The 22,728-nt window shown below is 35.6% G+C and overlaps 1 protein-coding gene and 1 pseudogene across 4 annotated transcripts in view; both read left to right on the top strand.

The window, feature by feature from the left end:
- USP34 (ubiquitin specific peptidase 34) overlaps positions 1-22,728 on the top strand; it is a 240,466-nt gene that overhangs the window by 83,987 nt on the left and 133,751 nt on the right. For 3 of the 4 annotated variants that reach the window (XM_045788052.2, XM_045788049.2, XM_045788050.2), the window contains exons 11-16: positions 16,289-16,414; positions 16,579-16,708; positions 17,376-17,411; positions 17,733-17,863; positions 18,147-18,757; positions 21,209-21,423. In XM_045788052.2, coding sequence (XP_045644008.2) covers positions 16,289-16,414; positions 16,579-16,708; positions 17,376-17,411; positions 17,733-17,863; positions 18,147-18,757; positions 21,209-21,423 — 1,249 coding nt within the window. The remainder of the gene's footprint in view (positions 1-16,288; positions 16,415-16,578; positions 16,709-17,375; positions 17,412-17,732; positions 17,864-18,146; positions 18,758-21,208; positions 21,424-22,728) is intronic. The other variant, XM_045788051.2, reaches the window with a different exon arrangement.
- LOC123786175 (U6 spliceosomal RNA) lies at positions 5,938-6,025 on the top strand (annotated as a pseudogene).

Below are 22,728 nucleotides of genomic sequence, written 5' to 3'. Positions count from 1 at the left end.
CTTCTAAGGTGCATCATAGATTTTCTACATAAATAGCTGACTGTAAGCTTTTTTTCTTGTCTTGTCTTACTTTTTTTGGTCCTCTTTATTACAAATGTTGCATACTAAGTGGACTTGGCTTTTTTTCCACTTTATTTTCAAGATTATTGCGTGTCAATATATGAAACGATTTTTTAAAGAGGGCATAGTGTTTCAGTACATGCATGTATAATTTATTTAACCAATTCCCATTCATAGGCATTATTTTTTTCCCCAATCTTTTCTGTTATAAACAATGCTAAAAATAAGTTCTAACATGTTCATTTCATCTGTGTGCAAAAGATTTATCTTTTAAGGAGAATTGTTAGATTAAAGCATCTGTTCAGTTTACTTGTGGTACATAATGGTGTGATAATGCCTGTTTTCTCTCATCCTCGGTATGTTGTGTCCTCCTTGATATTTGTGTACACTTCTTGATATTTGCTAAACTGATGGGTGAAATGTGTATTTTAAATTGCATTTTGTTCATGTGAATCACAGTGCAAATCTTGTGTTGAAGAGCCGTTTTTGTTTCCTTTACTGCGAATGTCTGTTGATATTCTTCATCATTTATTAGTGATTTTACTTGTTCTTTTTTGTAGGAGACCTCTATGTATCAGTGAAATTGGACTTGTGTCTGTGTTAAGAGTTGTGACTATTTTCTGCTTTGATGTTGTCTTTTGGTTAAGGTGGTTTTTGGTGTTCAGTTTCAAGTTTGTGGTTTCATACTTGTGGTTGAATTTTTTTATGGCCTGTGGATTTTGTCTTATGGTGTGAAATGCCATTTCCACTCCAAAGTTTTAAGAAAGTTCTCCTTTAGTTCCTTCCTGTTTCAATTTTATATTTTAGTCGTCGTCGTCTTCTTTTTTTTTTTAAGATTTTATTTGAGAGAGAGAGTGAGAAGAGCATGAGCGGAGGTGGAGGTGGGGCAGAGGGTGAGAGAGAAGGAGCCTCCCCTCTGAGCAGAGAGCCCGGCATGGGGTTGGATCCCAGGATTCTGGGATCATGCATGACCTGAGCCGAAGGCAGACGCCTCACTGACTGAGCCACCCAGGCGCTCCTGTATTTTAGTCTTTGATACATTTGGAATTTCTCTTGGTTCAAGGTGTCATTTATGTAACTTTTTCCCCTTTTTTAGTTATGTAGCTGTCCCCATTCCACTTGTTCAGTAATTCTTCTTTCCCTTATTGAATTGAGATACCAGTTTCATTTTGACTAGGTCAGTTTCTGGAGTCTGTAGACTGACCTGTCAGTATATCCAGTCATGATCTGTATACCAGGGATTGGTAAACTTTTGGCTTGGTAAAGAAGGCTTTTGGGCTGGCCCCTTCATTTTGTAAATATTTTTTCAACATAGCCTTGTACTTTTTTGGCATATTGCCTGTGGCTCCTTCCATACTGCAGTGGCAGAGTATAGTACTTGTGTATATATAGTATATATAATACTAACCGCTTTAAATCTTGAAATATTTCCTGTCTGGTCCTTTAAGAAAACATTTGCTGATCATGGGTTTATACTAATGTCTTTAGCTTTTGCTGTCTTTCTTTCTTTCTTTTTTTGTAGTATTTGTTCATATCTAGCAGGGCTGGTTTTTTTAAAAATATATTTTTAAAGAAATTTTCTTGGGGGGTGGGCGCCTGGGTGGCTCAGTCGTTAAGCTTCTGCGTTCAGCTCAGGGCGTGATCCCAGAGTCCTGGGATCAAGCCCTGCATAGGGCTCCCTGCTCCGCTGGAAGCCTGCTTCTTCCTCTCCCAGTCCCCCTGCTTGTGTTCCCTCTCTTGCTGGCTGTCTCTCTCTGTCAAATAGATAAAATCTTAAAAAAAAAAATTTTTTTTTCTGGGGAGGGGCACCTGGGTGGCTCCGACAGTTGAGCATCTGCCTTCGGCTCAGGTCATGATCCCAGGGTCCTGGGATCGAGCCTCGCTGCTTCTCCCTCTTCCTCTGCTCCCCTGCTCCTGCTTTCTGCTCACTCTCCCTATTGCAAATAAATAAAATTTTAAAAAAAGAATTTTTCTGGGGACACCTGGGTGGCTCAGTAAGTTAAGCGTCTGCCTTCAGCTCAGGTCATGATCCCAGGGTCCCGGGATCGAGCCTGCTTCTCCCTTTGCCTGCTCTGCCTTCAGTTCTGCTTGTTCTGTCTCTCTCTGACAAATATATAAAATCTTAAAAAAAAAAAAAAAGAATTTTTCTGTTTTCTCATGTAAAGTTTAGCTTTGACTTATTCTTTAAAAATACTGTAATTTTAATTGTAATAATGATGAATTTGAAGAGAATCAAATTTGTCTTCCTATCCAAAGCTTTATACTGTTTATTTTCTTTCATATCATTCAAAGTTTTAAAGTTCCTTGTATATAAGTTTTATTTTATATTCAGCTTATTCTTAGGAATTTAAGTTATATTTATTTTTGCTGTAATAGCCAGTTCTCCCATTATACTTCGTCCATTATATTTCTTTCTTCCATTATAGTTGATTACAGTATATAATCATAAAGTTTTTAATTTTTATATATACAGTTTCAAATACATAAAGTTTCAAATTTTTGATAATTATGTGTCTTGAGATCTTACATCTTAGATTGGTTGTGGTAATTTTTCAATACTTTTTTATAACTTCCCATATTTAATATTGTATATTTATACATTACTATCATTTCAATAAATTAAGGAAGCACTTTCCGTTTCAGAACAAAGGGAAATTTTTTTTCATAATTTTCTGAAAATTTTACACATTTTAGTAGATTTAAAATTTTTATTTTGTTCACAGCAAGACTAGGAGAATAGGAGAATAATGATAAATATATCATTACAGAATAAATAGAAATAGTGGAACATTCTTTATTGAAACTGAAGTTCATCAAATTAATAACTATGATAGTATGGTCTGTTAAAGGTTTTAGCATTTCGCCCTAGCAAGAGTTTGAAGTAACCTAGTAAGGGAATAATTAAAAATTGTGGCATAGTCTGTGAGACAGTTTGCAAAAACTTAAAATATCTTTAAAAGATTAACTATAAAAAATAAATATATTTTAAGGGTTAATTTAATTGGGTCTTTCTATGGTTTCTTACTACTTTACTTCTGAATAATATACTACAAGAATGATCAGAAATTTTTACATTTGAGGTTTTTTTTTAATTTGAGCACTAAATATAATTAATTTTAAAGTATCTGTGGTTGGTTAGCTTCATACAGTCTTGCTTAAGTCTTTTTTCCTCCCATGTGGAGTAAGTTTTTGAGGTCACTTTGCTCACCTGAGATAGATAGATACATACATACACACACACACACACACACACACACACACACTTCACTCATAGTAATTGGATTGGCTTTTGCTCATTTCATTGTTTGTATCCTAAACCTTATGTTGGAATCCAAGGAGAAAATAGACAAAAATGGCAAATGAATTTGAAATTGTTAGAAAAAGTATTTGTAAATATTTGAAAAATGCTTATCTTTGTAATTAAATATAAGTTCAAATAATGTAATGGCATTTCCTTTTATTGGTTAATTCCCATTATGTTTAGTAATGCATTATATTGACCAGAGTATGGTATAACTTTGGGAAGCAATATAGCAGTTCTATTTCTGGTAACTTATTCTGTAAATACATGTACATGAAGATGTTCGCTACAGCATTGACCATACTAGCAGAAAAGGAATGTCACTGTAGGACTACTTAAATAAGTTTTGGGAAGTTCATATAATAGTATCCTTTGTGGCCGTGAGAAGGACTGAAGGTGCTGTATTATGTTCATGTGGAACAATATGTAAGAAATAGTTTTACTAAACACTGCATAGGTAATAGATCTTTTGAGAGAAAATCCCAAGTACACAGTGTATTCTCCCAATGTGTATTTAAACAGTTACAAAAAGAGGATGCATACATACATATATATGTATATATCTTACGTGTATATATATGTACTTTGCATTTATGCATGCCTGGAATCATTTGGAAAAATACACAAGAAATTTTAATAGGTTTGTTTGTGGGTAAGTTATCTGGGATAGATGGAAGACTTCCTTTTTATTGTCTATGCTTATGTAAACTTTGAAACTTTTACATGTGTTTATTAGTTTTTCAGTAAATAACAGACTAGTATATGAAGGTAAAGTAAATATTTCGACATTTAAATGACTCTACCATTTGAAGTTACTATTCTGGTTTGATTCGGTTACCTTTATATTTCCCTCTACATACCCTTTCGCTGTAAAATGTTTTAGTCATAGGACATCAAAAAATCCCTTTCAGAATCCTTGCACTCTATTGGAATTTATTGTTAAATGCTTTCCAGATTTGAAGAATGCTTGTGTTAATGCATGTAAGTTACTGATATAATAATTTTATCTTAATATGGAGCTAAGTTTTGGGGGGGTAGATCTTTGTGTCAATGACAGAAGTCAGATTCTCTAGGATTTAGTAGGACTTAAATGTCACCTGATTCAGATGTGCTTTATGCACATAATTAGATTCTCAAAAGGATTAGTGATGACTAATTTTAGAAGCACTGAGCTATACTCTAGTGCTTATTAGCTTCTGCATGTGTACTTGTATACATATTTAGATTATTGCTTTAATGAGACATTGCATACTACTAGCGTGTGAAGTTATGACTCTACTTGAGTTAGAATCTGGGCACTGTAATATCATTCTGTATTATATCTTAGATATTTGAATTTTTTCCTTCCTGGCTTTTTAGGAGCTTTTAACATGAGCTTTGTTCTTTTTTTATGTTGTCGGGTGTCTTCATGCATGCCTTTGTTATCCATTCATAAGAAAGATGACTAAGTAAGTGGTCTAGGTATTCTTGGCTGTTGTGAAATATTTTTTTATTAGAACTGTATCAGGTGGGACTTCTGTTTGGAAACATTTTCAAGGGTAGTGATGATAAAACAACTTGTACTTTTCTCATTAGAGTCACTAGGCTTTCTGCCTGTGGAACTTCTAAAAGAGAGGGTGAAAAGGGATACCAGTATCTATGCTTAAAAGCTATGGTTTTATAAAATTTTTTACCCAGGGGAGAGCCCTGGTGGATGGGTAGAATGACTAAGTTGGCTGTTTGTATTTTTCTGACTGATGGCTAACAAATATAGTTATTAAGAGTATTTAGTGAAATCCTGTATTTTTATTTCCATATCTCCTGCTGTCCATCAGATCTAGGTCTCTGAGTCCAGTATCTTCCCCAATTACAGTGGGAAGGTTGACTTATATACTCTGCAGCTCACTCACAAATTACTCTGAGCTACACCCTTCTCTACCTGTACATTTTAAAATGTATTCCCTTCCTGTTAGTCTTTCAAAAGTTTGTCGAAATCTAGTGTCTATTAACTCACATTTTCTTTGTGGGCTTTTTCTTTTCATTCTAAAATACAGTGATGATTGATTCTCTGCTATAGAAGATGAGGGAATTCTCATCTTATTTTCTATTTCCCTGTTTTTACTGTATTATTTGTACTTTTTTAAATTACATGTTTTAAATTCTACACTAGAACTATGATTTCTGCAGTTGTTTAGTGCTAATTTCGTATTTAGGTGTATGACTCACTACCAGTCCTTTTTCCTCATTTCTGTTTCTCTCATTCTAGAATTAATGAGTATTTATTCTTGTGGATTTCACTGAGTAGCCTTTGTTTTCCAGAAGGAGAAATTTGTGGATGTTCTATTCTGGGTTATTGCATACTTGCGATGTCTGTTTTCTTTGTACTTGAGAAGTGTTTGATTGTAAGATACCAAAGCCACTCTTATTTCCCCTCAAAACTTTGTAGTAGAAGACATGATTAGAGTTTTGGGATGATGCCTTTTAACACATCTCATCTTTTCAGTTACTACCAGACTTTTTGACTGCGACCTGCAGTATTTTACCATCCTTGCCAACATTTGTTACTTGAGTTTCAAAAAAAAAAAAAAAAACTAGGTGTGTGCTTCAGCTGCATATATACTAAAATGATTAGCATGGCCCCTGTGCAAGGATGACACTCAAATTCGTGAAATAGTCCATATTTTAAATAAATAAAAATGTAGTCATTCTAGTAGGAGTGTGGTGATATCTCTCTGTGCCTTAATTTGCATTTACTTGCATTTCCTAATAACTTGAGCACCCTTTCATGTGCTTACTGGCCATTTGTATATGTCCATTCAAGTCCTTTGCCGGTTTTTGAATTGGGTTGTTTGGGAGTTTTCTTGTTAGGTTTAACTGTACTTTTTACCTTCGGATGTTAGTTCATTATCATATACAATTTACATATATTTTCTCCAACTCTGGGTTTCCTTTTGCTTTCTTTAAAGTATCCTTAGATTCTGAGGCACCTGGGTGGCTCAGTTGGTAGAGCATGGGACTCTTCATCTCATGGTTGGTGAGATCAAGCCCCACCTTGGGGATAGAGCTTACTTAAAATAATGATCAAGTATCCTTAGATGCACAAAAAAGTCTTAATTTTGATGAATTTCAACTATTATTTTTGTTGCCCACATTTTTGGTGTCCTAGTGATGAAACCATTGCCAAATCAAATGTAAAGATTCTCCCCATTGTTTTCTTAGCAGAGTTTTATGTATTTATCTCATGAGTTTAGGTCTCTTTACCCATTAAGACTTGATTTTTGTGTATAGTGTAAGGTAAATAATTTGTGACTGTCCAGTTTTCTCAGCACCTTTTCTTCAAGAGACTATCCTTTCTCCATTGAATGGTCTTGGCACTGTTGTTGAAAATCATTTGACCATTTATGTGAAAGTTTATTTCTGGGTGTTCTACTCCATTGGTCTATATATCTGTCCTTCTGCTAACGCCGTACTGTTCTAATTACTCTTGTTTTCTTGGAGGTTTCACAGTTTTCCTTTTGAAGATTGTTTTGGCTTTTAGAACTCCTTGCAGTTCCTTATGAATTTGATGATTGGCTTTTCCATTTCTGACCAAAAAGGCTCTTGGAATTTTGAAGGGACTGTGTTGAATCTATAGATCGCTTTGGGGTAGTATTAACATACTAACCATGTTAAGTCTTCCTATCCGTGAATATGGGATGTCTTTCCATTTATTTAAACCTTAATTTCTTGGGGCGCCTGGGTGGCTCAGCCGTTAAGCGTCTCCCTTCGGCCCAGGGCGTGATCCCAGGGTCCTGGAGTTGAGCCCTGCATCGGACTTCCTGCTCTGCTGGGAGTCAGCTTCTTCCTCTCCCACTCCCCCTGCTTCTGTTCCCTCTCTTGCTGGCTGTCTCTCTCTCTGTCAAATAAATAAAAATTAAAAAAAAAAAAAATCTTTAGACCTTAATTTCCTTGAGCAGTGTTTTGTAATTTTCAGTATACAAGTATTTCACCTTTTTTTTTTTTTTTTTAAGATTTTATTTATTTGGGGGCGCCTGGGTGGCTCAGCTGTTAAGTGTCTGCCTTTGACTCAGGGCGTGATCCCGGAGTCTTGGGACTGGGTCCCACATCAGGCTCCTCCGCTGGGAGCCTGCTTCTTCCTCTCCCACTCCCCCTGCCTGTGTTCCCTCTCTTGCTGGCTGTCTCTCTCTCTGTCAAATAAATAAATAAAATCTTTAAAAAGAAAAGATTTTTATTTATTTGACAGAGAGAGAGACAGTGAGAGAGGGAACACAAGCAAGGGGAGTGTGAGAGGGAGAAGCAGGCTTCCTGCCGAGCAGGGAGCCCGATGCGGGAGCTTGATCCCAGGACCCTGGGATCATGACCTGAGCCAAAGGCAGATGCTTAACTGACTGAGCCACTCAGGCACCCCTCACCTCTTCTGTTAGATTCATTTTCAAGTACAATTGATCCTTGAACAGCACAGGTTTGAACCACCTGGGTCCACATACATTTAGATTTTTAAAAATTTTCTATTACAGTTTTCTTAACATTTTCTTTATTGTAAGAGTACAGTCTATATTATATTTAACATATTATAAGAGTACAGTATATATTATATATAACATACAAAATATGTGTTAACTTTTTATGTTATTGGTATTCTGGTTTAGGTTATTGGTTTATGTTTTTGCTTAGACTTATGGTCAGCAATAAGCTATTGATAATTATGTTTTTGGGAGTCACAGTTATACCCAGCTTTTTGACCGTACAGGGTATCAGTGTCCCAAACCTCTGTGTTGTTCAAGCATCAGTTGTATTTTATTCTTTCAATGCTATTGTAAATGGAATTGCTATCTTCAGTTCCTTGTCAGATAATTAGTTGCTGGTATATGAAAACATAGCTGAATTTTGCTTGTTGATATGTACTCTGTTACATTGTCTATTTGATTTTTAGCTCTACTAGCTTTTTATATGTAGGTTTTTCTGTATATAGGATTGTGTCATTTTTGAACAGTTTTACATCTTTTCTAATTTGGATGCATTAAATTTTTTGTGGGGGGTGGAGTCCAATAACTCTGGCTAGAATTTCAGTGTAGTGTTGATTAACAGCGATAAATATGAATATCCTTATCTTATTTGTGATCCTAGGGGAAAATCAGTCATTTATCATTGAGTATGCTGTTAGCTGTGGGATTTTCATAAATATCCTTTATCATATTGAGGAGTTTACCCTCTATTCTTAGTGTTCCAGGAATTTTTATTATGAAAGGGTGTTGGGTTTTGTCAGATGGCTTTTCTGCATCAATTAAGATGACCATGTGGCTTTTTTCCATTGTTATGATGTGTTAGAGTAATTCTCTTTTTGAACCACACTTGCATTTCTGTGGTAAATCTTACTTGGTCATAGTGAATGACCATACCTTTCCGTATGGTCTTAGGTTTGATTTGCTCATAGTTTCTGGAGGACTTTTTGTCATTTATGAGGTACTGCTTAGTAATTTTCTATGTTTATGAAGACTTTGGCCTCATAGAATGAGTTAAGAAGTATTTCCTTCTGTTCAGTTTTTCGGGGAGGATTTGAGAAGGATTGGTGTTAATTTTTTAGTTAAATGTTTGTTAGGGTTCCCCCAGTTAAGCCATGTATTTTAGTACCTTGTTGAAAGGTTTTTTATTACTGATTCAATCTCTTCTTATAAGTCTGTCGACCTTTTCTATTTCTTCTTGAGTCAGTGTAGGTAGTTTGCAAAGAATTCGTCCCTATCTTCTAGGTTATCTAATTTTTTGGTGTGCTGTTGTTCATAGTATTCTGTTAATTTTTTTTAATCTGTAAGTTTGGTAGTAATATCCCACTTGCATTTCAGATTTTTTAGCTATTTATGTCTTCTCCCTCTTTTTTTCAAGCTAGCTAAATGTTTGATAATCTTTTAGAAGAACCAACTATTGGTTTTAATTTTCTCAATTGTTTTTCTAATCTGTATTTTATATATCTGTGCTCTGATCTTTATTTCTGTTCTTTTAGCTTTGAGTTATAAAGTATGTTTATAATTGTTGTATCTCCTTGTTGTATGGAACCTTTTATTAATAAATTCTATCACTCTTTATTAATCTTTTTAAAAAAAGACTTAACTGTAGGTAAAAGGAAACCATGTAAGTTTTTTAAGTTCTAATAGTGGCTGTATCCATATCATTGTATAACAGATCTCTAAAACTTTTTCATCTTCCAAAACTGTACTCATTGAATAATAGAGGGGCACCTGGCCGGCAAAGCTTGCAACTCTTGATCTTGGGGTTATGAGTTTGAGCCCCACGTTAGATATAGAGTTTACTTAAAAATTAAACCAAAGAAAACCAGTAAGTCATTGAACAGCAACAACTCCCCTATTCTCCTTACTCACAGCTGGTGATGGCCACTATTCTACTGCTTGTATTGTTCTGACTACTCTATATTTTTCACATTAGTGGAATCCTATAGTATTTGTCCTACTGTGACTGGCTTATCTCACTCAGTGTAATGTCCTCATGGTTCACCCATGTTGTAGCGTGTGATAGGATTTCCATTCTTGTAAGGTTGAATTATATTCCATTGTTTGTATATGCCACAGTTATTTGTCAATGGTTGTTTACTTTGCTTTCATCTTTTGACTGTTGTAATGGTCCAGTGAATATAGGTGTGCAAGTATCTCTTTGAAATTCTACTTTTATTTACTTATTTATGTGTATATGTGTGTATGTATGTAATCTCTACACCTCCTATGGGGCTTGAACTCACGACCCCAAGATCAAGAGTTGCATCCTCTTCTGACTGAGCCAGCCAGTCACCCCTGAAATCTTGCTTTTAATTCTTTTGGATATATACCTGGAAGTGGGATTGTTTGGTAATGTGGTAAGTCTTTTTTTCTAGTAACCTTTTAAAAATTTGAAGTCTATCTTACTTCATTTTAGTATAATCAGTCCAGCTCTTTTTTTTTTTTTTTAAAGATTTTATTTGTTTATTGGACAGAGAGAGAGGCAGCCAGCGAGAGAAGGGACACAAGCAGGGGGAGTGGGAGAGGAAGAGGCAGGCTCCCAGCAGAGGAGCCCGACGTGGGACTCGATCCCAGGACTCTGGGATCACGCCCTGGGCCGAAGGCAGACGCTTAACGACTAAGCCACCCAGGCGCCCCAGTCCAGCTCTTTTTTGCTTATTATTTGCATAAAATATCTTTTTTAATCCTTTAACTTTTAACCTGTTTGTTGTGTCTTTGGATATATATTGTGTCTCTTACAGACCACATACAGTTGTATCATGTTTTTAAAATCCATTCTACCGATCTCTTTCTTTGATTGCAGAGTTTAAGCCACTTACATATATATACATATATATGTATGTGTATATTTATATACATATTTATTTTTTGTTTAGATTTTTGTTTTCAGAGAGAGAGTGCAGGCATGGGGGGGGGAGGAGCAGAGGGAGAGGGACAAGCAGATTCCATGCTAAGCACATGGCCTGATGTGGGGCTTGATAGATCTCACGACCTAAAGGTCGTGGCCTGAGCCGACATTAAGAGTTGGATGCCTAACTGACTGAGCCACCCAGGTTCCCCTAAGCCATTTGTATTTAAGGTAATTCCTCAAAGAGTGATTTACTTCTGACATTTTTCTGTTTCTTTTTTATATGTCTTACAGTGTTTTTGTCCATCATTTCTGTTATGGCCTTTTGTAGTTGTTTGTAGTTGATTTTTTGTAGTATGGATTTCCTTTTTCCTTTCTTTTTTTGTATATTCTGTAGATAATTTGTGTTTAACATCTCGAGATTCTTATTGTCTAATTTGAATTTGTCAACTTAAATAGTACACAAAAATTATGCTTCTGTATAGCTCCTTCTGCCTCATTTTTGTTTTTCATACAGCAGATTTCAACTTAATACTGTGTGCCCAGTTATGTAGATTAATAATTCTTTTTGCTTTTGTTTGTGAAATCATATATCAAATAAAAGGTGGAGTTACAAATGAAAACAATAATACTAGCTTTTAATTGCCTGTGTATTTAACAGAGGTCTTTATTTTGTCACTGTTCCGTTTTTCATTTCATTCTGAAGGACTTCCTTTAGCATTTCTGGCAGGGCAGGTCTAGTTGTAGTGAACTCCTTTAGCTTTACCATTCCTTCCTCATAGGAGAGTTTTTCCATTTATACAATTCTCAATTGAAAGTTTTCTCTTTCAGTCTTTGAGCATATCATCCCACTTCCTCTGGTTCCCAAGGTTTTTGATTAGAAATTGGCTGATACTCTTATGGAAGATCCCTTGTATGTGGTGGGTTGCTTATCCTCTGTTTTCAGGATTATTTTACTGTCTTTGGCTGTTATCAGTTTGATTATAATAAGGTTGGTGTAGGGCTCTTTGAGTTCATCCTACTTGGATTTGTTAAACTTCTTGGATTTGTAGATTCATGTCTTCCATCAAATTTGGACTTTTTCAGCCATTTTTTCTTCATATTTATACAAAGTATATATGTTTGTGTACCTTTTCTGGGATTCCCATAAGTGTATTGGTAGGTTTGATGGTTCCCACAAGTCCCTTAGAATCTGTTTACTTTTCTTTTTGTATTTCCTTCCTGTTCCTTAAATTCAATAATTTCAGTTTCCATAACTTCAAGTTTGCTGTTTTCTGCTTACTCAGATACGCTGCTGAACCTCACCTATTTTCGTTTCAGTTCTTTTACTTCTCAGCTTCTAATTTCTTATAGCTCCTTTTTAGAATTTGTTTCTTCAATGATATTCTCATTTTGGTCAGGCACTGTTTTCCTGTTTTTGTCCTTTTCTTCCTTTAAGTCTTAGTGCATCTTTAAGGTAGCCGTTTTAAGATCTTTGTTGAGAGAGCCTGACACAAGGGCTTCCTTAGGTATATTTCCATTGATTTATTTTATTCTGAAATTTCAGTGGGCCACACTTTCCTATTTCTTCTTATACCTTGTTTTTGTGTGTGTTTTAATTGAAAACTGGACATTTGAATTTTGTAACGTGGTAACTTTGGAAATGAGATTCTCTTCCTTCTTCAGTTTGCCTTGTGTGTGGGGGGGATTTTTGTAGGTAGTGACTGTGCTAAGGATCATCCTAATGTGAAAGCTTATGGTCTTCTCAGGTCTTTTCTGAGTCTGTGTCTTTTTTTGGGAATTCCCTTACATAAGTAGTTGTTGTTATTCAGAGTCCAGAAAAACCTGGTGTGGCTCCTTTAAGTCCTCCTGTAGTCATTTTAGCTGAGTTGGGTTGAAATAATGGCAGCCAGACTTTGTGTCTGCTACTTACTAATCAGATGTAGCAATCTGCAGTTGGAATGCAGAAATTTTGGACAAATTTATTTGGAGGACAAGATTATTATTTTTTTAAGTTTTTATTTAAATTCCAGTTAGTTAACATACAGTGTAATACTAGTTTCAGATGTACAATTTAGCGATTTAACACTTCCATACAACACCTGGTGCTCATCACAAGTGCCCTCCTTAATTCCCATCACCTGTTTTTTTTTTTTAAGATTTTATTTATTTATTTGACAGAGATAGAAACAGCCAGCGAGAGAGGGAACACAAGCAGGGGGAGCGGGAGAGGAAGAAGCAGGCTCATAGCGGAAGAGCCTGATGTGGGGCTCGATCCCATAATGCCGGGATCACGCCCTGAGCCGAAGGCAGGCGCTTAACCGCTATGCCACCCAGGCGCCCCTCCCATCACCTATTTAACCCACCCCCCCACCCACCTCCCCTCTGATAACCATTATTTGTTCTCTGTAGTTGTCTGTTTCATGATTTACTTCCCCCACCACCACCATGCTTGTTTGTTCATTTAAATATGAGTGAAATCATATGGTATTTATTTTTTTCTGACTGGCTTATTTTGCTTGGCATAATACACTGTATTTCCATCCATGTTGTTGTAAATGGCAAGATTTCATTCTTTTTTATGGCTGAGTAATATTCTCACTGTATACTTATACCACATCTTCTTTATTCATTCATCAGTCATTGGGCACTTGGGCTGTTTCCATAATCTGGCTATTGTAGATAATGCTGCTGTAAACATCAGGGTGCATTTATCCCTTCAAATTAGTATTTTTGTTTTAAAGATTTTATTTATTTGGGAGAGTGAGCGAGCACAAGTAGGGGGAGAGACAAAGGGAGAGGGAGAAGCAGACTCCCCACTGAGCGTGGAGCCCAGGGTGGGGCTTGATCTCAGAACCCTGAGATCATGACCTGAGCCGATGTCAGAGGCTTAACCGACTGAGGCACCCAGGTGCTCCTCAAATTAGTATTTTTATATTCTTTGGGCAAATACTTAGTAGTGCAATCGCTGGATTATAAGGTATTTCTATTGTCAGTATGGTTTCAGGTTCTAAACCTCCATACTGTTTTCCAGAGTGGTGCACCAGTTTGCATTCCCACCAATAGTGCACTAGGGTTTCCCTTTCCCTACATCCTCTCTAATATCTGTTGTTTCTTTTGTTGATTTTAGCCATTCTGACAGGTGTGAGGTGATGTCTCATTCTGGTTTAGATTTGCATTTCCCTGATGCTGAGTGACATTGAGCATCTTTTGATGTGTCTTTTGGCCATTTGTGTGTCTTCTTTGGAAAAATACTCATTTTTTCTACCCATTTTTTAATTGGATTATTTATTTTTTGGGTGTTTTTATAAATTCTTAATAGATTTTGGATACTAACCTTTTATGACCTATGTCATTTGCAGATATCTTCTCCCAGTCAGTAGGTTGTCTTTTAGTTTTGTTGTTTGTTTCCTTTACTATTCAGAAGCTTTTTATTTTGATGAAGTCCCAATGGCTTATTTTTGCTTTTGTTTCCCTTGCCTCAGGAGACCTATCTAGAAAGAAGTTGCTATGGCTGATGTTAAAGAGGTTACTGCCTGTGTTCTCCTCTAGGAATTAAATGGTTTCCTGTCTCATATTTAGGTCTTTCATTCATTTTGAATTTATTTTTGTCTATGGTGTAAGAAAGTCACAGACAAGATTATTTTTGCCCACCCTGGCTCCAGCAAGCTGTAGCAGAATTACATATTATTGTCCCCACAGCTGCTTGACATAAGGACATGGAGTGGGGAATGGGTAGCTGCTGTCACACTGAAGGCTGAAATTGACCATTATTAACCACAATTTACCGGCTAGCCTTTTCCTTGGACATCTGTGAGTGTGCAAGTTCAAATTGACTCCAGAGTTTCAGAATAGTTGCATCAGTAGTTTCTGTCAGTATGATTGCTGTTTGGTGCAGAGAGGGATTCCTGGCACTTTCTGCTCTGTCAGCTTCCCTCCTTGACATCCTTTTCCTCTTTTTTTCTTTTTGATAACTAAAGAAGAAGAGTGTGAACTGGTTTCACACGCCCCCCCCTTTTTTTAAGCGTTGTAATTTTAATATTTTTTAATCTTCATTCTCTGAATTTGCTTTCATGATGTACACCTCTAAACGAGCCTTAGATTTTTATAGGATTACAGGATTACATAATTATCTCGCAAGGGTTTTGTCACTTAAAAACAGTAAAATATTGATTATGAAAATTGGATCTGTTATGGAAATCCTTTCTATTAATGGTAGAAGTGACAGCGAATCAGAAATTTATTCCATATTGTGTATTTGTTACATTTTAATTAGGAAAAGTATAATCTGATAGTTACTTGTTTGCAAAAAGCAACTATAAACTGTTAGTATAATCCGTGATGTTAATTAATACTATATTAAAACTAATATTCTCAGATAAGACCTATAAAAGCAATAAATTTATAATTGATGATTTACTTATCCTTCATCTCAAATGATGTAAAAGTTTATAAAAAGTAACCTCAACATGGAGGAATTCCTCCAAAGTTATTTTATTACTTCTGTTTCATCTTCTGCTTCAAAATTAGGTTGTGCATATTTACCCTAATAGGGGATATACAGAAGAGAGTTCATATGATTTATGCCTAAGAAATAGGAAAGTCAGTGTTTTAAAATAGAAAAATGTACATTTTCTGATACAGTTTTTATGTATAGAAGATAAGTTGAATACCTCAGATTTTTACTTTTGGAACCCTCAATTTGGCGATTACTAGCCTATTACTTATCGTGTATCTTTTTTTTTTTTTTAAGATTTTATTTATTTGACAGAGATAGAGACAGTCAGCGAGAGAGGGAACACAAGCAGGGGGGAGTGGGAGAGGAAGAAGCAGGCTCATAGCAGAGGAGCCTGATGTGGGGCCTGATCCCACAACGCCGGGATCACGCCCTGAGCCGAAGGCAGACGCTTAACCGCTGTGCCACCCAGGCGCCCCTACTTATCGTGTATCTTAATTTCATAGTTTGTAGCTTCATGGCTACAAAAGACATTTACATCATGTTGTAACATTTAGTAATTACATCTTTGTAAATGTTATACTTTCCCTCATATTTATTATTCTGTTTAGTATAAGAAAGGAGACATTCTGTCTTTTGGTTTATTACCATGTAGACCTTTATTTTGAGGGAGTTTCTGTTGTGTACTTGAGTAAAGTGAACATGTTATATGAATACTTCATAACCATTTAATATGAGAAATAGAGTACTCCTATAATACTTAGTTTGGTTTTCTTTTGTAATTGGAATTATTTTATTTGCAACTGCTTATGTTTTAATATATTATTTAACTTGTTTTTACTTTAATGATATGTATATAAATTTAATTGGAATCTTCTTCATACTTGGATTCCAGAAACTTTTTATTGTGGGCTTCCCTCTTGTGGTTGCAAAATTAATCTTGTGGTTGATTTGAATAAGATAAAGTTCTGCCTAAGTGTAATTTTACTCTCACATTTTATGTACTGCCATTTGTGACAGTTGGTAATTAGCATTTTCCTAACATATTAAAAAATATTGTTCTAGTTACTTTCTTTTAAACTGTAGAAGTTTTTGGTGTCAGGTTATTTATTTATGTAGTGTAATTATTTTTTATTATTGTCTCTACCTTTATTTTCTAGTTAAAACATTGTAGTCGGTATATACATGACTTATTTCCTTCACTCATCAAGAATTTGGATCCAGTACCACTTAGACATCTCCTTAATCTGGTCTCAGCTCTTGAGCCAAGTGTTCATACTGAGCAGGTAATATGTTCAAACCATAATGGCAGGGTTTTGGTTTTTTTTTTTTAAGTGAAAATTTGTGATTCAGGTAACTTAATTTGTAGGTTATTACTGGCATTTCATTTAGGCAAAAGGATATTAAATTTGTTATGAAACGCTAATTTCAACCTCTCTTTTTTTTTAAGACATTGTACTTGGCATCGATGTTAATTAAAGCATTATGGAATAATGCACTAGCAGCTAAGGCTCAGCTGTCTAAACAGAGTTCTTTTGCATCTTTATTAAATACTAATCTTCCCATTGGAAATAAGAAAGGTTAGTAAAGTGTAATGTATTTTTTAAAGTCAGTTTTTCAAAGTTTATCATTCAAATTTGAAGTAGTTTCTGTTCAGTATTAACTTCAAAATAAGTTTGAGATGGGAGCTATAGTGTTAGTGAAAGGGTTAATAAATTGGGGGTAGCTAATGTTTTTGGCTTACCCTTCAAGTAAAGAACAGTAATGAAGTTGCAGTAGTAATTAGATTTTTCTCTCATTAGTGTTCTTCTCTTGGGTGGGGGTGGGGGGCAACTATTTCATAACAACTTTGGAGCTTTTGGTTAGAAAACAACATGCTTTATTTTAGAGATAATTTTGAGAGCAGAATATGATGGTACAATCTCTCTGTGCTTTCTAATTCAAAAGTTGTCTATCACTTCAGGTGTTTTATGTGTGCTTTTATATGTGTAGCTTTACAGGGCTTTCTAAAAGCTTACCAACTTTGCCCCATTTTTTGTCTCCTGACATCATATACTAGGCTTTTCTTAGGATTTTCTAGTCAGGCACCCACAACTACTACTGCAAGTGTTAGGGACTTAAATTATTTCAGGTTTCTCTGCCTGTATCTTGTTGGTTATGTGATAATAATAAGATCAATTGATAATCTGTTCCAGAGAAGCTCAGTCACTTAGAATATTTCCCTCCTGTTTTTTCATTTTCCTTCAGAGGAAGAAGAGCTCAGAAGAGCAGCTCCATCACCTTGTAAGTTGAGCCTTAGAAATGCATGGCAAGATGACGTGTAGTTTAGATTTCATGATCATCTAGAGTTAATTTTATATATTTGTTTCAAAGCCATGAAGTTTTTCTTGAGCAGATATAAACCCTTAGCTGGTTTTCCACTTTCAGTGGAGGTCATGTATATCCTCTTTAGAAATAATTGGCAAATGTTAACTACTTCCAGATTATATTTTTGGCTATTTAGAGTAAAGCTTTTGTAAATGAGAGAATCAAAGGATTATGTCATTCTGATAAATCTATGTTAATACAAATTAGGAGTAAAAACAAAAAATCTCTTTAATACAGGGTCACCTGCAGCTAGTCCTCAGAGCAGTGATAACAGTGATACCCATCAGAGTGGAGGCAGTGACATTGAAATGGATGAGCAACTTATTAATAGAACGAAACATGTGCAACAGCGACTTTCAGACACAGAGGTATGAAAACAGTTTCCCCCCCACTTTAACAAGATTTTTGGATTTTGGGGTTTCTCCCATGTATATCCTTTGAACTGGAAGTAAAAACATGATCCATGTTCAGGCCTTTCCTATAGTTATTACTGAGGTTAAATTTTTGTGTGTGCTTTTAATTCTTTCTGTATTGTTTAAAGGAATATGTCAAGATTGTGGCAGTCTTTTAAAAAGTACAATGTGTTAATGCCAGTTACTTTTTTCTTACTGGTTTAAATACTTATTTAAATCTATTTCTTTCTTAATACAGGAATCCATGCAGGGAAGTTCTGATGAAACTGCCAACAGTGGTGAAGATGGAAGCAGTGGTCCTGGTAGCAGTAGCGGGCATAGTGATGGATCTAGCAATGAGGTGAATTCTAGCCATGCAAGCCAGTCAGCTGGGAGCCCTGGCAGTGAGGTACAGTCAGAAGACATTGCAGATATTGAAGCCCTTAAAGAAGAAGATGAAGATGATGATCATGGTCATAATCCTAAAAGCAGTTGTGGTACAGATCTTCGGAACAGAAAGTTAGAAAGTCAAGCAGGCATTTGCCTAGGGGATTCACAAGGCCCATCAGAAAGAAGTGGGACAAGCAATGGAACAGGAAAGGACCTGGTTTTTAACACTGAGTCAATGCCTTCAGTAGATAATCGTATACGAATGCTAGATACCTGTTCACACTCTGAAGACCCAGAACATGATATTTCAGGGGAAATGAATGCTGCTCATATAGCACAAGCATCTCAGGAATCTTGTATTACACGCACTGGGGACTTTCTTGGGGAGACTATTGGGAATGAATTATTTAATTGTCGGCAGTTTATTGGTCCACAGCATCACCACCACCACCACCACCACCACCACCACCACCATGATGGGTAAGTTTCTTTAAAAATAGATTATATTGGGGCGCCTGGCTGGCTCAGTTGGTGGAGCACATGACTCTTGATCTCAGGGTTGTGAGTTCAAGCCCCATGTTGGATGTAGAATAAAAATAAAATCTTTAAAAAAAAATTATATTTCATTTAGGTAAACAATTACAGCTTGTATTCATTCGATTGCAATATATTCTAGATTAGTGCTAATAGGAATATAATGTAAATTCAAATGCAAGCAGGTATGTAATTGTTAATTTGCTTCTGAACACATTTTAAAAAGCAAAATGGAATAGGTGACATTAATTTTAATTATAAATTTTATTTAAAGCAGTAATTTCTAAAATATCTCCACATGTAATCCGTGTAAAAACAAAGATATTTTTCTTTCTTTTGTAATAAAGCTTCAATATTCTGCATTTGTTTTATATTTGCAGCACATCTCTGTTTAGACAAGCCACTTTTCAATGTGTGCAGTAACCACATGTGGCTAGTGGCTTTCATATTGGACAACACAGATCTAGATCTTCAGCTACTTGTAATAATTGCCTAAAAGCAGATATAAGATTGCTTGCAGAAACTCCAGTAAAGTGTGATCATGGAAAGGGAAATTTTATTTTATTTTATTTTATTTTAAGATTTTATTTATTTATTTGACAGAGAGAGAGAGAGACAGCCAGCGAGAGAGGGAACACAGGCAGGGGGAGTGGGAGAGGGAGAAGCAGGCTCCCAGCGGAGGAGCCTGATGTGGGGCTCGATCCCAGAATGCCGGGATCACGCCCTGAGCTGAAGGCAGACACCCAACAACTGTGCCACCCAGGCGCCCCAGAAAGGGAAGTTTTAAATTTAAAAGTGATTCTGTCACTAGGTGTTACAGATATTGGGCAAGTACTTAATTTTTCTGTCATTTTTCTCATCTATAAAATAGGAACAATTGTACTTACCTCTTGGGTTTCAATGTGAACATTTTATGGGCTGATGTAATTGGCACATAACGAGAGCTCAATAAACGTTAGCTACTGTTTATTACTGTCATTATAAGTAGTAATATTTGAATTGACAATGATAAAATATAAATGTGTGGCTTATCAGGATGAGTTTTTTTAGACCTGACAATTTGCCAAGCTTTTCAGAATTCATTGTTTCTTTGGAAGAACTACATGTCCATATATATTACTACTCTGTTTCCTTCGCCATTATTTCATATTGCTAACCCATATGAGTTTAAGATGATGTCTCTCAGTCTGACATTTTGGGTCAGATATTTCTGTGTTTTGAATTTATAGCAGTGTGAATGAATTGTAGGAGGTTTAGCATCATCCCTAGTCTCTCTCTCTCTGGATGCCAGCAGCATCTTCCAAGTTGTGATAACCAAAAATACCTCTAACTGTTGCCTAGGTTCCCCCCAGGCACCCAAATCACCTGTGATTGAGAACCAGTGGTTTATAGTCTGACGTTATACATACACATTCAAAGTTCTTCCCAGGATAACGCAAAAGAAGACAAAGCAATTCGTTTGTAAAACTGAGGTGAAATATATTCACTTTGGCACATTGTAGTCCTTTAAGTTTTCATACCCGCAGCAGTTCCCTACTTCACAAGACCTAGAATGATATAATTTTTTCATTTTAGCACTATCCGTATTCTGTGTCAGGTACCACTTGTGAATCTCTAAATTAATCCTGACCTTTTCTCCTTTGATGTTGTTTTTCATCTTTTTTGTTTGCCCTCCTTAAAGTGCCCAGTATGGTGTGTTTCAGAAGTGAGGGCTGGGGCCCCTGGGTGGCTCAGTTGGTTGGGCATCTGACTCTTGATTTCAGCTTGGGTTATGATCTCAGAGTTGTGAGATCAAATCTGGCATTGGGCTCTGGGCTCCATGGGGAGTCTGCTGGAGATTCTCTCTCCCTCCCTCTACCCCTCCCTTTGCTTGCACACGTGCGTGTTCCCTCTCTCAAAGAAATCTTTAAAAAAAAAAAAGTGCTTGGTGCTTAATAGGTGCTTATTGTTTTAATAGGTGTTCGTATTGTGTAAGGTTCTCCTGGTTAATAATCATATCTAGATTATGACCTTAAATTGAAGTGTTTTCCTGGTAGTAATCTCATCCAATTCTACAGTTGTATGAATAAATGTAAATAAATTTTAAGGTTTCACATTGTGATTTGAGTTGATAAAATAATTATGTAATGGTGAGTTTATTGATCTTTAAAATTACTCTATGAGTTTGTTTTAGTGAAGTGTGTTGAAGGGTCAGACAATATGTGGGTATATTGTATAATTAATATATAGTTCTGACAGTATGAGCTTTTTAGTTTCTGTAAAGCTCACAATATTCCATATTACAAAACAAATGTAGATTTGTTCTTGACTGTGGTGTAACTTGTGCTGAATATTTTGAGAGATAATTTTTGCGATTCACAAAGTGTGTTTAACTTTGTGCTCTTCTCTGTGTTATAGGCATATGGTTGATGATATGCTAAGTGCAGATGATGTCAGTTGCAGTAGCTCCCAGGTCAGTGCAAAATCAGAAAAAAATATGGCTGATTTTGATGGTGAAGAATCTGGGTGTGAAGAGGAACTAGTTCAGATTAATTCACATGCAGAGCTAACATCTCATCTCCAACAACATCTTCCCAATTTAGCATCTATTTACCATGAACATCTTAGTCAAGGTAAGGTTCTGTAGTAAGTAAAATATATTACTTTCTTTAAAACAGGGGAACAATTTATATTCTTAATAGGATTCAACATTTAATGTTATGATACGTGAATATTTTTGCCAAAGAACTTTCATATGGTTAGTTTTCATTCCTAGAGAATGGAATTATTATGAAAACTCCATCATTAATATAAAGGTTGCATTTCCATCAAGAGATACTTAGCTAGGAAAGGAAATACATAATAATATGTATAAAATTATAACTGTGTTTTAGAAAATAAATGGGTGTATTGAAGATTTAGGTATCTTTGGCGCTAAATCAAGATTACACAGGTCATACATTTTATGAGTCCATTTTTGTAAAATGTCTAGCATAGTCAAATTTGTAGAGAACAGAAAGTAGATTAGTGGTTGCCTGTGGCTAGGGAGGGCTTGGGGGAAATAAGAGGAGAGGTAACTGCTAAAGGTCAAGGTGTTCCATCTGGAGTGATGGAAATGTTCAAAAAATGATGGTTCTAAGCACTTCAGATCAATCTAAAAAAGTATTAGGATATGACCATACTAAGAAGAATGGAGGTGAGAGGAGTTAAAGAATAGTAGAAGAAGGAGGGGGAAAGAGACAAATTAGCAGTTTTAGACAGTTTTAGAGTTAGCAATTTAAAGATCCAACCTCCTGAAACTGATGGAACATTGTGTGTCAAATATACTTAAAAAAAAAGTGTTATATACATTAAAAAGATTAAAATAAAGGTTCAGCTTCATGCTTTATTATGTACTATCAGCACTTGCTAGCCTAGGAAATGGGTTTTGGGGTGCCAGTACATTACAGACTAAGTAAACCTGATGGATTAGGTTTATGCTAAAAAGCCATGATCAAATTTGGAGATACAACTTGTGGACAACAACTTAATGATTTCAAATGTTATTTGTGTATAATACAGATAAGAGTACCTTGACTTTTTTTAATTGTTATTGTGGTTTTTTGAGAAATGAATAGGTTAAGATTGAGGTCATTTGAATTTGATACCATATTTACTAAATTTTCACCATTCTATTTTTATCCTGTTTTCCTTTATTTACTATTATGTGTATTTTTTAGTATATGAAGTTGGAAATTGAGCAGAATTATTATGTGTATTAATGATCTCCAAGTCTACCTTGTATTGCTGTGTATTTAATACTATAAAGAACTCTTTCAATACAGTAGAACAAACAATTCACTTTAAAAACGGGTGGGGGCGCTTGGGTGGCTAGTCAGTTGAGTCTCTGACTCGGTTTCACTCAGGTCATGATCTCAGGGTTGTGAGATAAAGCCCCC

Source organism: Ursus americanus, chromosome 7 (assembly GCF_024610735.1).
Source record: "Ursus americanus isolate L20-20 chromosome 7, mUrsAme1.1.p, whole genome shotgun sequence".
NCBI lineage: Eukaryota > Metazoa > Chordata > Mammalia > Carnivora > Ursidae > Ursus > Ursus americanus.
Note: the sequence above shows the minus strand (reverse complement) of the source record. Positions and strands in the feature narration are given on the sequence as shown.